Source organism: Diabrotica virgifera, chromosome 4, assembly GCF_917563875.1.
Source record: "Diabrotica virgifera virgifera chromosome 4, PGI_DIABVI_V3a".
Lineage (NCBI taxonomy): Eukaryota > Metazoa > Arthropoda > Insecta > Coleoptera > Chrysomelidae > Diabrotica > Diabrotica virgifera.
This window is the reverse complement of record NC_065446.1, coordinates 152,811,057-152,825,086: the sequence shown is the minus strand read 5'-3', so window position 1 is coordinate 152,825,086 and position 14,030 is coordinate 152,811,057. Positions and strand designations below refer to the sequence as shown.

At 36.4% G+C, this 14,030-nt stretch overlaps 1 protein-coding gene across 1 annotated transcript in view; it reads right to left on the bottom strand.

Annotated features, from left to right (window-relative positions):
- Positions 1 to 14,030, bottom strand: part of LOC114333978 (uncharacterized) — a 92,944-nt gene that overhangs the window by 30,265 nt on the left and 48,649 nt on the right. The window contains exons 4-5 of the mRNA XM_050648430.1: positions 12,130 to 12,385; positions 2,498 to 2,621 (exon numbers count right to left, since the gene is read on the bottom strand). Coding sequence (XP_050504387.1) covers positions 2,498 to 2,621; positions 12,130 to 12,385 — 380 coding nt within the window. The remainder of the gene's footprint in view (positions 1 to 2,497; positions 2,622 to 12,129; positions 12,386 to 14,030) is intronic.

Below are 14,030 nucleotides of genomic sequence, written 5' to 3'. Positions count from 1 at the left end.
ACTTTTTGGGATTTCATCAATCAATGTTTAAAAAATATCTACCTACCTTGGCAACTTTGAAATTTCTAGATAAATGTCCGATTTAGGGTTAGAAATGGTCGATTTCGCAATTTTCAAAATTTTCAATCGCTTATATAACAAAAATTATTAACTTAAGAGAAAAATCACTAAAGACCTTTTCTGTTTGGAATGATTCAAAAAACTCAAAAAAAAAATTTTTCGATGCAAAAAAAATAATTTTAGGAAAAATCCCTAATCTTTCCCCTCGCCTGGCAAGGTTTTATGGTCTTCAGAATCGCCTGTCATTGTACACATTTCTTCTAAATGACTTACTCAAACACATTCTTAAATTTAAACCTTACAGGAGAAAGTTTATTTTACCCCCTAAATTTGCACTTTCCGATTCACCTGGTAGATACACGTGCACCGCTGATGCCTGCCAGGCCATGGTTTTTAGCGTTGGTATGCTATGAATTATCACTAGACAAATTTCTAGCCTTACGGGACGACCGTTAGTCGGAGGGTTCACTAGCTCTTAGACTGTAATATTGTTATACAGGATAAATAATCACAAAATTAGAACTACAATTTAAATCAGTAATGTGAAAATCCCCCTACCTCATCGGTAATTGACCGATAAGAAACAGAACCAAATTATAAAATTCTACAATGTTAACTATCAAAAGTCAACATATAGGGCTTTTCATCGATTGTCATTTGTTTCGAGCTTCTGTCATATGTTGTATAATCTGTGTATAATATTAATATACACGGTTTATACGACATATGACAGAAGCTCGAAACAAATGACTGTGAATGAAAAGCACTATAATAGATTATAAATGTATATCTGTTTCTTTGATGTGCTAGCAAATATGCCAAAAAATGTACTATTAAGTGGTGAAAACTCTGGAGGACATCTAAGAGCGAGTATATTATGTACTTGAATATAGTCAATACAACAACCTGCCTAAGCGCCCCAGGCGCCTTACCTAGGTCTACGAGTAAAAAGCCTGAGAAAGTAACAATCAGGATCCGTCTAGAGAGGTAAAATAAAGACCTAAAGATAGAAGACTAGTTACTGAAGAATCAAAAGATCAAAGAAGATGCGCGAATACCCACATACACTATCAAAGGGTTGTCTTAATATAAGAGTCCTTGTTTATAAGTGTAGAATAAAAGGTCTATCGGATATTCATAGGACGGTCATAGAGAAAGAAGGTATGAAGAAGATAATTCTCGAATCAGAATACCTCCCACAAGATGATTCCGAATAACAACCATCAAGTGAGATGAAATGACTACTGAAGGAGTAAAGGAAAAATGGACTGCAGTTAATCATTGCAAGAAAAAAAGATAAACACTAATGCACAAGATTAGTCATTACTAAACTTCATTATGAAATATGAGTTAGACATACTTAACGTAGGAACTAAACCAACTTTTGTAACTTCACAACGAGAGAAGGTAGTTATTAATATGGCAGTGGCCACGTCTCACGTGACTAGAACTGTTAAAAAATAGCATGTGTCATAAATATGGAAAAAATAGATCGACCATAGATAATATTTTTATTCAAAGGTACTTGCTTGAAAATGGATGAAAATTCAATAAAACTATCCATAAACTCTTCATATATTTCAGACAAGCGTATGAGAGCATTAACACATTGCGTGCCACGTCGCTCATTTTTGATTTACATAATGTATGACTAACTGTGATGGCCGTGGATATGAATTGCCCCTGAGAGTGAGAGTAGTATCCCGATTAAAGCGTGGCACGCAATGTGTTAAATGAAAAGGATCAGATATGGACTGCAATGATAGAAACTTTAGTTCCAAAACACTTATCCAGCTCGTTTAGATACATATGTGTAAACGGCTGTAGATCTAGAGTACTTATAGGTAACAAACTCTTAGGACCGTTTGAAAAACAGTGGTCAGAATGCCAGAAACACGGAGACGTGCTGGCACTTATTATTTTTAATATAATCCTGTAGAAAGCAGTCAGAACAGCACAAATTGGAACAGAACAACTGACAGTAAATGGTACCAAAATTACTACTATCTCTGGTACCAAGTACTGTTCTTAAAGGAAGCTCTGAATATGGCATGTGCCATGCCGAAAATACTTAGCTCATTTTAATAAAGAATTTTTCACACTATCAGTTTATTTAGAAAAGACACCTGTTGCCAATTTGACCTATATATTAGAAGTGTGTACAAGTCATACAGTCTTTTTCAATATTTTAAACTGCTTATAACTCGAAAACTGTCCACTTTCGGGAAATATGACACAGACCTTTTCTGTTTAAAATAACACAAGAATGGAAAAATATATCTTTTGGAGCAAAAAAGATGAGCTTTGGAATTTGTTTTAAAAAATTGGTTAGACAATTTCTGCTCAAATTTTCGCATGGCACCCTTCAGATTTATTTAAAGGGGACGGGGAAATTTGTGTAACATTATTAACAGTGATAGTAAATGCGCTTACTTACTTGCATGTAATTTGTGACATTTCACGCATTGGAGACATCGGATTGCTACTCAAGCCTAAGCATTTTTCTTGAATTTTTAATATCCCTTCGTTCATACATTCCGCCGTATATTCCTTGGTATATTCTATAAAATATTGAAGGTAACAATTATACACATTACAAGTGAAGAATTGGATTATATTCTGCTTCACATTTAAAAACATATTGAACTTGTGTGTTGATTATTAGAACAATTTGTAAAATAAATTATTTAATCGTTTTTATTCTTAACGAAACTTATGAATAATCTGGATATATTAGGACTAGGCTGTTCAATGAGTTTTGCAATTCGATAAGAAAAACAAATTTTTATGGTTTATTATCTACTATAAACACCCTGAACATTAATACACTTATTTCAACAAGATTTCAGTCTATAAACGTATCCCTGAAGTGAAAATCTGGAAGGGATGCACATGCACAATACATACTCTTACATAAAATACAATACAGTACAATACAATACAATACAATACAATACAATACAATACAATACAATACAATACAACACAATACAATACAATACAATACAATACAATACAATACAATACAATACAATACAATACAATACAATACAATACAATACAATACAATACAATACAATACAATACAATACAATACAATACAATACAATACAATACAATACAATACAATACAATACAATACAATACAATACAATACAACATAATACAATACATACTCATACATGATACTGTTATAGCCTCACCATTTGATGAAAAACGCTTTCCACGCATGGATTTTTTTAGATATTTAAATAGATAGAATTAGCTAGGGCCACATCTGATGAATAGGGTGGACAATCCAATAAATCTAAATTTAATTAACCTTCCGCCGATGACCAACCTTTTTTTGTTACACGGATGACCAACGGGGGTAAAAAATGACCCCAAGTCAAAAATGACAATTGACAACAAAATGAAGTTGTTTTAAGAAATGTAATAATGTATTCGTAATTTTAATGTTACTATTCTATCAATAAATTATAAATAAACATTAGTAAAACATATTTTTAATTACAACTGAACAAAAACAGGAATCATCATTCTGAACTTGAGCTAAAGAAATTTTCAAATATACACTAATTACGTCGCCACAGGTTTAGCAAACATTTTTTTTTCAATATGAAATTGTCTCTTACATACAATTTCCACATAAATATAAAATTGGAATATGGAAGGCCAAGGGAGTTTGTCGTTGACCCCAAATTCACAAATCATTTTTTTTTTTTTCGTAAAATATAGGGAATTTTTTTATTACAAAATATGAGGGTATCTAGAATGATATTAAAGTCAAATAAAAAAAGAATGAGTTTAAATTTGAAAATATTTCTGAATCTATAAAAAAAAACATGCAATGGGTCCAAATTTACCCCCCTTGGTCATCCGAAGGTTAATGGATTGCATTATCCAGATTTAGCCATACGGCTCACACTCCCTCTAAGGGGAAAATTGACTCATCCCAGATACTTACGGTATCAAAAGGATTGAGTTCTGGTGGGACTCTTTCCGTGTTATCGAGCCCTAGGTGACTTGTTATGCTGGAGTTTCTCCCAGAAATTTCCGTACGCATCTGGCCGTCGCGAGTAGTACAGCTTTCTGCATGGTCTTATAAAGGTGTTCATTTAGACCCAGCTTTTTTATGCTTTCGAGGAGGGTCTTCGGAATGACTCCAGTTTAGTAGACATAATAATCGGTATCGTCTGGGTATTTTGCATTCTCCATTACCTTCGTATTTGAATTTCCAGATCTCTGTACTTGGCGATCTTTTCAGTAAATTTACTACGTAGATTATTGTTGTTAGGTATCGCCACATCAATTAGTGTTGTTTCTCTTGTTAATTTATTAACTAGTACGAGATATGGTCTATTATGTGCCACTGTTTGGTCTGTGAGCACAGTGCGGTCCCAGTATAGCTTGTAGTTGCCATCCTCAAGCATACTCTCAGGGACGTATTGATAATACGGGAGATGGTCCGTTTGGGGAAGTCCCAGCTTGACAGCTATCCCTTGATGAAGGATTTTTCTCACTGCGTCATGCCGTTCCTTGTATTCAGTTGCAGCAAATGCCTGGCAGTCCCCTGTAAGGTCTTGGATGGTTTCTTGGGCTTGACATCCATATCGGCATGTGTCGTTTTGAACCTGAGGGTCTTTGACGATATATTTCAGGTAATTTCTGGTTGGTATAACCTGATCCTGAATGGCCAGTAATGAACCCTCCGTTTCAGGGAACATCTTTCCTGAGTTCAACCAATAGTTCGACGCTGTATTGTCGACGTAGTCTTGGCTGACCTCATTGGGATGTCGCCCGTGCAGAGGTTTACCCATCCAGGTGCGCATTTTTTCGTCTTTGGTGAGGTGGTTTATGCGCATTTCTGGTTCCCTCAGTTTGATCGGTGTTGTGTCATCTACTGCGCAAATAGCGCGATGTAGAGTAGATGTCTCAGATTGCATCTGAAAATAAGTTTTTAAATTAGCAATTTGTTTATCTAATTGCTCACCTATATCCACAAGCCCTCTTCCTCCTAGATTCCGTGGTAATGTCGTTATCTCTACTGCACTTTTAGGATGGTGTTTTTGTGCCTTTGTGAGGTGTGTTCGTACTTGTCGCTGAAGATTTTCTGTATCTGTTTTTGTCCACTTAACAATACCAAATGAATAGCTAAGCGCGGAACAAGCGTAGGTGTTTAGTGCCTTCAACAAATTTTTACTCTTAAGCTGTGAACGAAGCAGCTGTTTTATCCTTCGTATAAACTCAGTAGTTATCTCAGTTTTCATTTGCTTTTGGTCAATTTTCCGCGGCTGCTTTACTCCAAGATATTTGTATATATCGTTTTCACCCATGGCCTCGATGTTCTGGCCATTTGGCATATCGAATCCACCGGGCAGTATCTTTCCTCTGACTATATTTAGAACGCGGCACTTGTCTAGTCCAAAGTACATATTAATATCACTAGAGAATGTTTCTACTGTTTTTAGCATCTGTTCTAGATTGTCTCGAGTAGAAGCCATTAATTTCAAATCATCCATATACAACAGATGATTAAGTTCCGCTACTAGAGTATTGTTGTTTTTAATGTTAAAACCTGAGTCAGTGGAGTTTAATATCTGTGATAGGGGGTTCATAGCCAAACAGAACCACAGCGGACTCAGCGAGTCTCCTTGAAATAGGCGACTGCGACATTTTCCGTTTCGATATTGTTTTTCCAGGTATTTGGAGGTGAATTTTATTCTTCCAACTTGGCATTATATGCCTTAAAAAAGTCACTATGTTATTATCGACTTTGTATATTCTTAATATATCTATAAGCCATTCATGCGGCACTGAATCAAAGGCCTTTTTGTAGTCATTAAAGGCAGTAAAGATGTTCCTTTTTTTGGTGAATGCCTGGTTAGAAATGACTGAGTCGATGATAAGTTGTTCTTTACAATCCATAGAACCCTTAGCGCATCCTTTCTGTTGAGGCTCTATGATATTGTTTAGAGCACAGTGTTGGTAGATACGCCGGGTTATACAGGATGTGACCAATTTATACAAAGTTGGAAGGTCCTGAACTCCGTCTGGTCCAGGAGATTTCCAGTTATGAAGTTCTTTGATGATATTTGAGACCTCTTCAGTAGTGAATGGTTCGTAGTTAGCTGTGACGTAGTGGTGACAGTTGTGCGTCGTATCTTCTATCCAGTCAGCATTGTCGTTAAGAGCAGCTGGTGTGGAAAGTTGATTTCCCCAAAACTCATGAATCTCTTCTTGGCTTGGGTAAGACTTGTCGACACTTTCTACGATGGAGTTGAGTTTTAGGTAGAACGCCTTCTCAGAGTTCTCAAAAAGTGCATTGTCACATTTTCGGTTGTTACTGACTTTATACCTTCTTAATCGTCCTGAATAGACGGAGAGTTTTTGTTTTAATGTATCCAGACACTGTTGTGCTGTGTTATTTTCTGGATCGTATCTCGAGTGTCTTGCAGTGCTCCGCATTATTTCTTCAGCTCTCTTAATGACTTTTCTACTTGTTACTCCCCTTATATATTCTGTGCCTTGATCAATATCCCTACGCAGTAATTCAATTTTTCCGAGAAGTCTTTTTTCCCAGGGTGCAGTTCTATTACCAGTCATTTCGTTATTAGTACCCCGTCGTGTTCTGATCTTAACGCACATTACATTAGCAATTGCTGTTGCTGCACAGTAGATTAGCATATGCAGATATTCCAATGTGTGGACTTCTACGACATAATTGGGTAGGACTTCAGTGTTCACAATTTGTAACAGCGCACCTAGATTCTTACAAGAGTTTATTCGTGGTAGAAGTGGTCTGCTAAGTGGATTTGTTCCATTAAACTCTTGTACGTCACGAGCCATTTCGTTTGCTAGACTATCGCACAACTCATTGTTTTCCTGCTGTGTATTGTCAGGTTGAGTTTCTGGTATGGGAATCTCAGGAATCCGCTCATTAAGGATTATAATTAGATTAATCTTCATTAGGGACTCGATCTAAAACTAGCTCTTGGTTATTAATCTCCCGTTCGACTTCGCTTTTGATCGTATTGCGTCTAGTTTCTGGGATAAGGTTGTTTCTTATGATTACCCGGTATTGATCTGATACTCTTTGCTCCGATACTTGAATATCTGGGTACTCCCTGCAAAATTCGGCATAGATCTGTTGTCTGTAGCCGATCGTTTCTTGACCGAGGTTTATCACCTTATAATAGAAGCGCAAAATGCTTTCGTTAATGGACACAGTCCATTTCATGCTCTGCCTCGGTCGTCCTGCTTGAGTGAGCGCCGGCGGATATTCCAGCGCAGCACCTTCAGCGGGTGGAGCTCGTGCTGTTGTTTGGCTCGCTTGTGGTTGTTGTTGTTGGGCTGTAGCTGATTGTATGACAGGGGTCCGCCTCCTCAACACCCTACCACCGACGTCCCGCATGCTGTAACGTCCAGCGCCGGCTCCAGACGTGCCCTGGCGATCCCCAGGCAGCGATCCTAAACATAAAGCAATATTCTCCATATTAATGGGTGTGCATTTTATACCTACTGCCAGGTGGCAGTTTTTGTTCCACGGCAAGTATCCCTGCTACCCGCTGGGTATTGGCGCTACGAATACCCAGAGAGCTTCCCCCATTCACCGGGAGCCGCGCCTGATAGAAGAACCGACAAAAAACTCCCATAGGAGGTTACATTTATTATTATTATTATTATTTATTACATTATTGATAAAATGCCCATATGAAACGGTGCATTTTCCTGATGGAAAAGGATTTTTCCTCTGAAAAGTGGATCTCTTTTTCACGATTTTTTTCTTTAGCTGATCATAAAGGTTACAGTAATATCCAAAATTTATTGGTTTTCTAGTTTGCAAGTAATCCACAAACAAAATTCCTCGCGTGTCCCAAATAACTTATGCTAACACCTTACTGGCCGATTTTTAGACACAAACTCGTTTTGTAGCCGGAGAACCAGGTTACACCACACGTTAGCCTCTTGTTTCAATTTAAGATGATATTGATATACGCAAGTCTCATCCATAGGGATAAATCGATGCACAAGTTCTACTCTATCCATTTGAAAACACTCTAAACATATATGAGAAAGTCGCATTCGAACGTGTTTTTGTTGCTTTGTTAGCGAATGCGGCACCCATTGTTAACACAGCTTTCTGAAAGGCAATACTTCAGTCAAAATATTGCTTGTACTTTGCAAAGATATACCTAGGGCTTCTGCTAAATCTCCTTTAATCATTCAAGGATTTTCCAATACCATATTCTGTATTTTTTTATCATTTCTGGTGTTGTTGCTATTTTTTGATGTCCTTGACGTGGATCATTTTCAAGTATTGTACGATCACGTTTAAATTCAGCAATCTATTTTTATACTGTACTAATTGAAGACGAATACTTCATATAAACTTTCAGCATTCGTTCATAAATTTCGTTTGCTTTTAGACCTTCCAAAAATAAAAATTTCATCACGGCACGATTCTTTATTGTTACCATTGTAAAAAATATGAAACGTCTATAATAAATGGCTTGTAAACAAAGAAATGAATTCAAAGATTACAATAAGACTTCACACATGTTCATATGAAGAGTGTCCCAACATAATCGTCAATGGTGCTAGAGCCCTATGAACGAGCCTCGACCTTCCCAAGTTTATTACGCCAGTCAGTCCTTTCCATTGCCAGTTTGCTGCGCCTATTTTTCTCCCATCCTCATCTACACCGTCCTTCCATCTGAGATTTAGTCTACCCCTATTTCTACTTCCCAGAGGTTGTGACATAAGGGTTCTTCTAGGAAGGTTGTTCTGCTGTGATCTTGATAGATGCCATGCCCATCTTAGTCTCCCTATTCTTATAAGAGATACGTCTTTACCGCCAAATATATGCTTATATCTGTGGTATACCTCGTAGTTGTACCTCTTTCTCCAAACACCATTTTGAGAGATGCCACAGAATATTGCTCTCAGGATCCTTCTTTCAAATATAACAGCAGGTTTTCATCTATCTTGGAGATGGTCCATGTCTCTTATCCATAAGTCAGCACTGGTTGTATAAGGGTCTTATATAGGGTTATTTTTGTTTTTGGCTTAATGTCTATGTCTACTCAGTCCAAAATAGTTTCGCTTGATTTCTTCCGACATGACATTCTCCTTGGTGATCAGGGAGCCTAAGTATGTGAATTTGTGTACCACTTCAAATGTAGAGTTATCAACCGTGAATTGGTGACCGATGTTTCTGGCTCTATTGTTGGGTGTTAATGCCATGAGTGTCCCAACATAACAAAATAAAATTAGGCTAGTAGCAACACCCGTAAAATTTATTATACAGCCTAGTATTTCTCAACAAATTAATGTTGCGGAATGTTTTTATATACAGTATAAGTGTATATGTATTAGGTCTGGATCCCGCGTATGAAAAAAAAGTTGATTAATAGCAAGCTGAAAATTTGTTAATAGCTAAAGGGTATCAAGTCGGACAAACTTTGATATATGGGAACACTGGAACAGGGGAAGTTTTAATTGTGAAACAGGTTAAAAATTTGGAATGGTCAGATCACGAAAACGGCACATGTATTTTGTCCGACAGAACAGACTTAAACTCTTCGAAGAGAGATTAAACTCTCATGTAAAAATCAGACTGCTATTTATCACCAAATGGGCGTTTTAATGAGTGAAACATGTAGAATATGTCAAATGACAGGAATTATGACAGGTGATAAATAGCAGTCTGATTTTTGCATGAGAGTTTAATCTCTGTTCGAAGAGTTTAAGTCTGTTTTGTAGAACAAAATAAATGTGCCGTTCTCGTGGTATGACCGTTCCAAATGTTTAACCTGTTCCAGAAATAAAACTGCCCTTGTTCCAGTGTTCCCATATATCAAATTTTATTCGACTAGACACCCTTAAGCTATTAACAAATTTTAAGCTTGCTATTAATCAACTTTTTTTTCATACGCGGGATCCAGACCTATATATTTTATATACATATACTATATTTTATATAGTGCGTCCATAAAGTAACGTATATTCATTATTAGCTAAATAAACAATATTATTAGAAACCTCCTCAGTGGCTCAGTGGTAAGAGCGCCTACCTTTGCATCGAAAGGTCCGAATGCTCGTGAGTTCGAATCTCACCAGGGTCAGAGATATTTCGTTTATTATAAATTAATAAATGAAAATAGTTTCTGTCCTTGTGGGATCGGTACTCACCGGAGGGACCGCAGACGTTCGGATACAATTAGCGTCTCTTTGCAAAGACAATGACGTCGACTTTGCAAAATAACAAGACTCAACACACTTATTCAACACACACACTACACATGACACTAGGTGCCTAACTGCAAAAATTCACCGTACCTACCATGCCAATGGCCATTAGTTGTCGAGGTATTAGCTAAATAAAAAAAAAAACATTATTAGAAATTACCGAAACATGTCAATTTTTATTTTTAAATTACGATTTTTTCGCATATATATCTTACTAGTGACGTCATCCATCTGGGCGTGATGACGTAATCGATGATTTTATTAAATGAGGATAGGGGTCATGTGATAGCTCATTTTAAAGGGTATTCAATCTTCCATAAAGATATTCTCCAAATAAACATTAAGATAATTATTTATATAGGGTGTCCAAAAATTTTATTTTTTATTTAAATTAATTGTCACAAAAAGAAGAATGTATGTAATTTATTTAATTGTAACTATATTTTAGCTGTCAGAAAACATAAAAAATTAACTAAGTTATCAATCCAGTAGTACAAAAAACGACAATAATAAATATCGTTCTCATACCACTAGATTGACAACAAATGGACACTCTCTGGTTACTACCTCCGCGACTTTCAAAAATTATAAGCCATACGGGTGCGGAGATGAACATTAAGATGAGGGAATTTTAAATAATTCACGTCTCATCTGCTCAGCGTGGTAAAGTTCCAACCACAAGGTTTCAAGTGCTCCACAAAAGAGTAAATGAATTAAAAAGGTATAAACATTTTCATTTCCTTTGCAACCTGAAAATGCAGCAGCACTATACTCTAGTTAAATCGGAGAGTGAAGGAAGAGTCTATACTGGTTTAGAGGCTTTTGCCTCATCGTCAGTAGACCCATATCCTATTCTCTCCAATTCAGCCAGGTACCTAGATCTGTGCCTTCCCAGATTGCAAAGAAAGAAATGGCACAGATATCTAGGCACAGAAACTAACTAATTTATCAATTCAGTAGTACAGAAAACGACAATAAATATCGTTCTCATACCACTAGATTAACAACAGATGGAAACTCTCTGGTTACTACCTCCGCTACTTTCAAAAATTATAAACCATACGGGTGCCGAGACGAACATTAAGATGAGGGAATTTTAAATAATTCACGTCCCATCTGCTCAGCGTGGTAAAGTTCCAACGAGAAGGTTTCCTAAGTACTTCACAAAAGAGTAAATGAATTAAAAATGTATAAAAATTTTCAAGTTCTTCGCAACCTGAAAATGCAGTAGCACTATACTCTAGTTAAATCGGAGAGTGAAAGAAGGGTCTATACCGGTCTCGGGGCTTTTTTGCCCGATCGCCATTAGTTCCATATCCTCTTCTCTGAGCAGATGGGATGTGAATTATTTAAAATTTCCTCATCTTAAGGCATAGATCGAGGTACCTGGTTGAATTGGAGAGAAGAGGATATGGGACTACTGACGATGGGGCAAAAAGCCCCGAAACCGGTATAGACTCTTCCTGTACTCTTCGATTTAACTAGAGTATAGTGCTGCAGCATTTTCAGGTTGCAAAGAGATTGAAAATGTTTTTACATTAAAAAAAAATTATATGAAAAATAAACACTGATTTTCGCCTAAATGAAATGTCCAAACTGCCAAGAGGCAGGTGGGTGACAGCTTTAACATTGAATTTAAGTAAAAAACAATATTTATTTGTCAAATAAACATTTTTTCCTGTTCTCTGACATTAAAACGTATTTTGAATTAAATAAATTATATATAAATATATATTCTTCTTTTTGTCTCAATTAATGTAGGAACTGACATTTTTATGTGATAAAACTAAAGGACAATAAACTTACTTCGTTACTTACTTTGTACTTTATCTTCGTTTTTACACGTGTACGCTATTAATTCGTTATCTATATTCTGCCAAATATCTACTAAATATGATTCTGTTATATTTAGACATTGTTTTGAAGCAGATATTAGTGGTTCATAACAACCACTAATAGCCTGGCGTCCCAAACAAGAAGTATGGTAAATTGGAATTTTGGCTACATTTATTTTATTTATGGGAATTCCTTTAGAATGTTCATCTACACAATGTGATAGGTTATGTTGCAATTGCTAAAATAATAATATTATCGACATATAAATCATATAAAGGGAGATTCATTTAGAGGTACTTTTTCAAAAAGAAAAAAAATGAAAAAAATTAATTCTATTTGAAAATTGTGATTACCATACAAAAGAACTGTTCTTTAGAATTACTTCTTAAAAAAATTTTTTTTCAAATGTTGACCGTGATTGCGGTTAAGCTGGTCAATTCTGAAGTTCCAATTCTCGATAGCGCATTCGAGCATTTAGATTGGTATTTCACCAATGACTCGAATAATATTGGCTTCCAATACCCCATCGTAGCTAGTTTATTCGTGTAGACTTTGGAAGTTAGGTAACTTCAAAGGAAAAAGTCTAGAGGTGTGACGTCACAGGTTATTGGAGGCCAATTCACTGGTCCGAAACGTGAAATAAATTGCTAACCAAATCGTTCTCGCAGGAAAGTCATGCCTTTAGGATTCGTAAGGCAAGTGGCACCATCTTGTTATAACCAAATGTCGTCGAGACCACGAACTTTAATTTCAGGCATCAGATACTCCGTTATCATGGCTCGAGATAGCGGTCTCCATTCTCCATTTAAAATAACATTCTGGCCGGCCTCTGTTTTAAATAAATATGGACCGACGATTCCACAGGTCCATAAACCACACTGAACAGTTCTTTTTTCTGGATGTAATGGCAACTCTTGAAACCCTTCGGGTTGCTCTTTTTTTTTGAAAACAGTTAATCTTCTGTAACCTTATCAAGAGCACATAGACTGAAACGGCGACAACCCGGAAGGTCGATCGCCTTCAGATATAGAAAAATATACCAAGTTTTTGCATACGACAAGCCAATCTGTTGGTAACGGCGACAAATATATTCTTCATTATTTTCGCGTACACCATCCGCTACTGCCGCTATATTTTCTTCAATACGTGCTGAATGTGGTCTACTTGGCCACGTGTTATTAAGTAATGAAAACTGGGTTTCAAACTTACTGATAATATAGCGCATTATGCGTTCGGTATGCTGATTATGTGGACCATAAGTTGCTCTAACCGCACGAAACACATTCCTCATAGAACGCTTATTTTCGTAATATTGGGACCGTGAAAGTTCGGAAAAGCGAGACCTGGTTTCATAGCTCGGCAAATTTTTTCGCACTTTTAATTATATTGGCCAATCATATTGGTCCTGGTTACTGGATAATTGCCAAGGTCATAGCCCAAAAAAATTATAAGAAGAAAAACTAAGACTGAGCTTATATTATTAAAAGGTTAACAATTGTATGTAGCAAATAAAATTAATTATTAAAATGCAGTACTGCAAGCAAAATACAATTAATGAATTTACATTTCTATAATAATTGCATGTCATATCAATATTGTGGAGAAACATATAATGTTTCTTCTTCAATGACAGTAGGTATGTTGTATTTTCATTTAAATTTGAATTAACTTATTTACACGAGGAAGGCAAATAGTCCCAACTCTAGTTATTTTGCCTTTTATCGCGATAGAAGAGAGGTTTGCTTTAATGAGTGCAAAAACTGGAGCCTAGTAGTGTTCGTCAAAAGTAAGAGAAGCTAGTGCCTCTACAATCAATGGCTCGCAAGTTGTTCTACAATCAACAGCTCGTAAGTTGCCACTCAACCAACGGCTCGCTAGTTTGC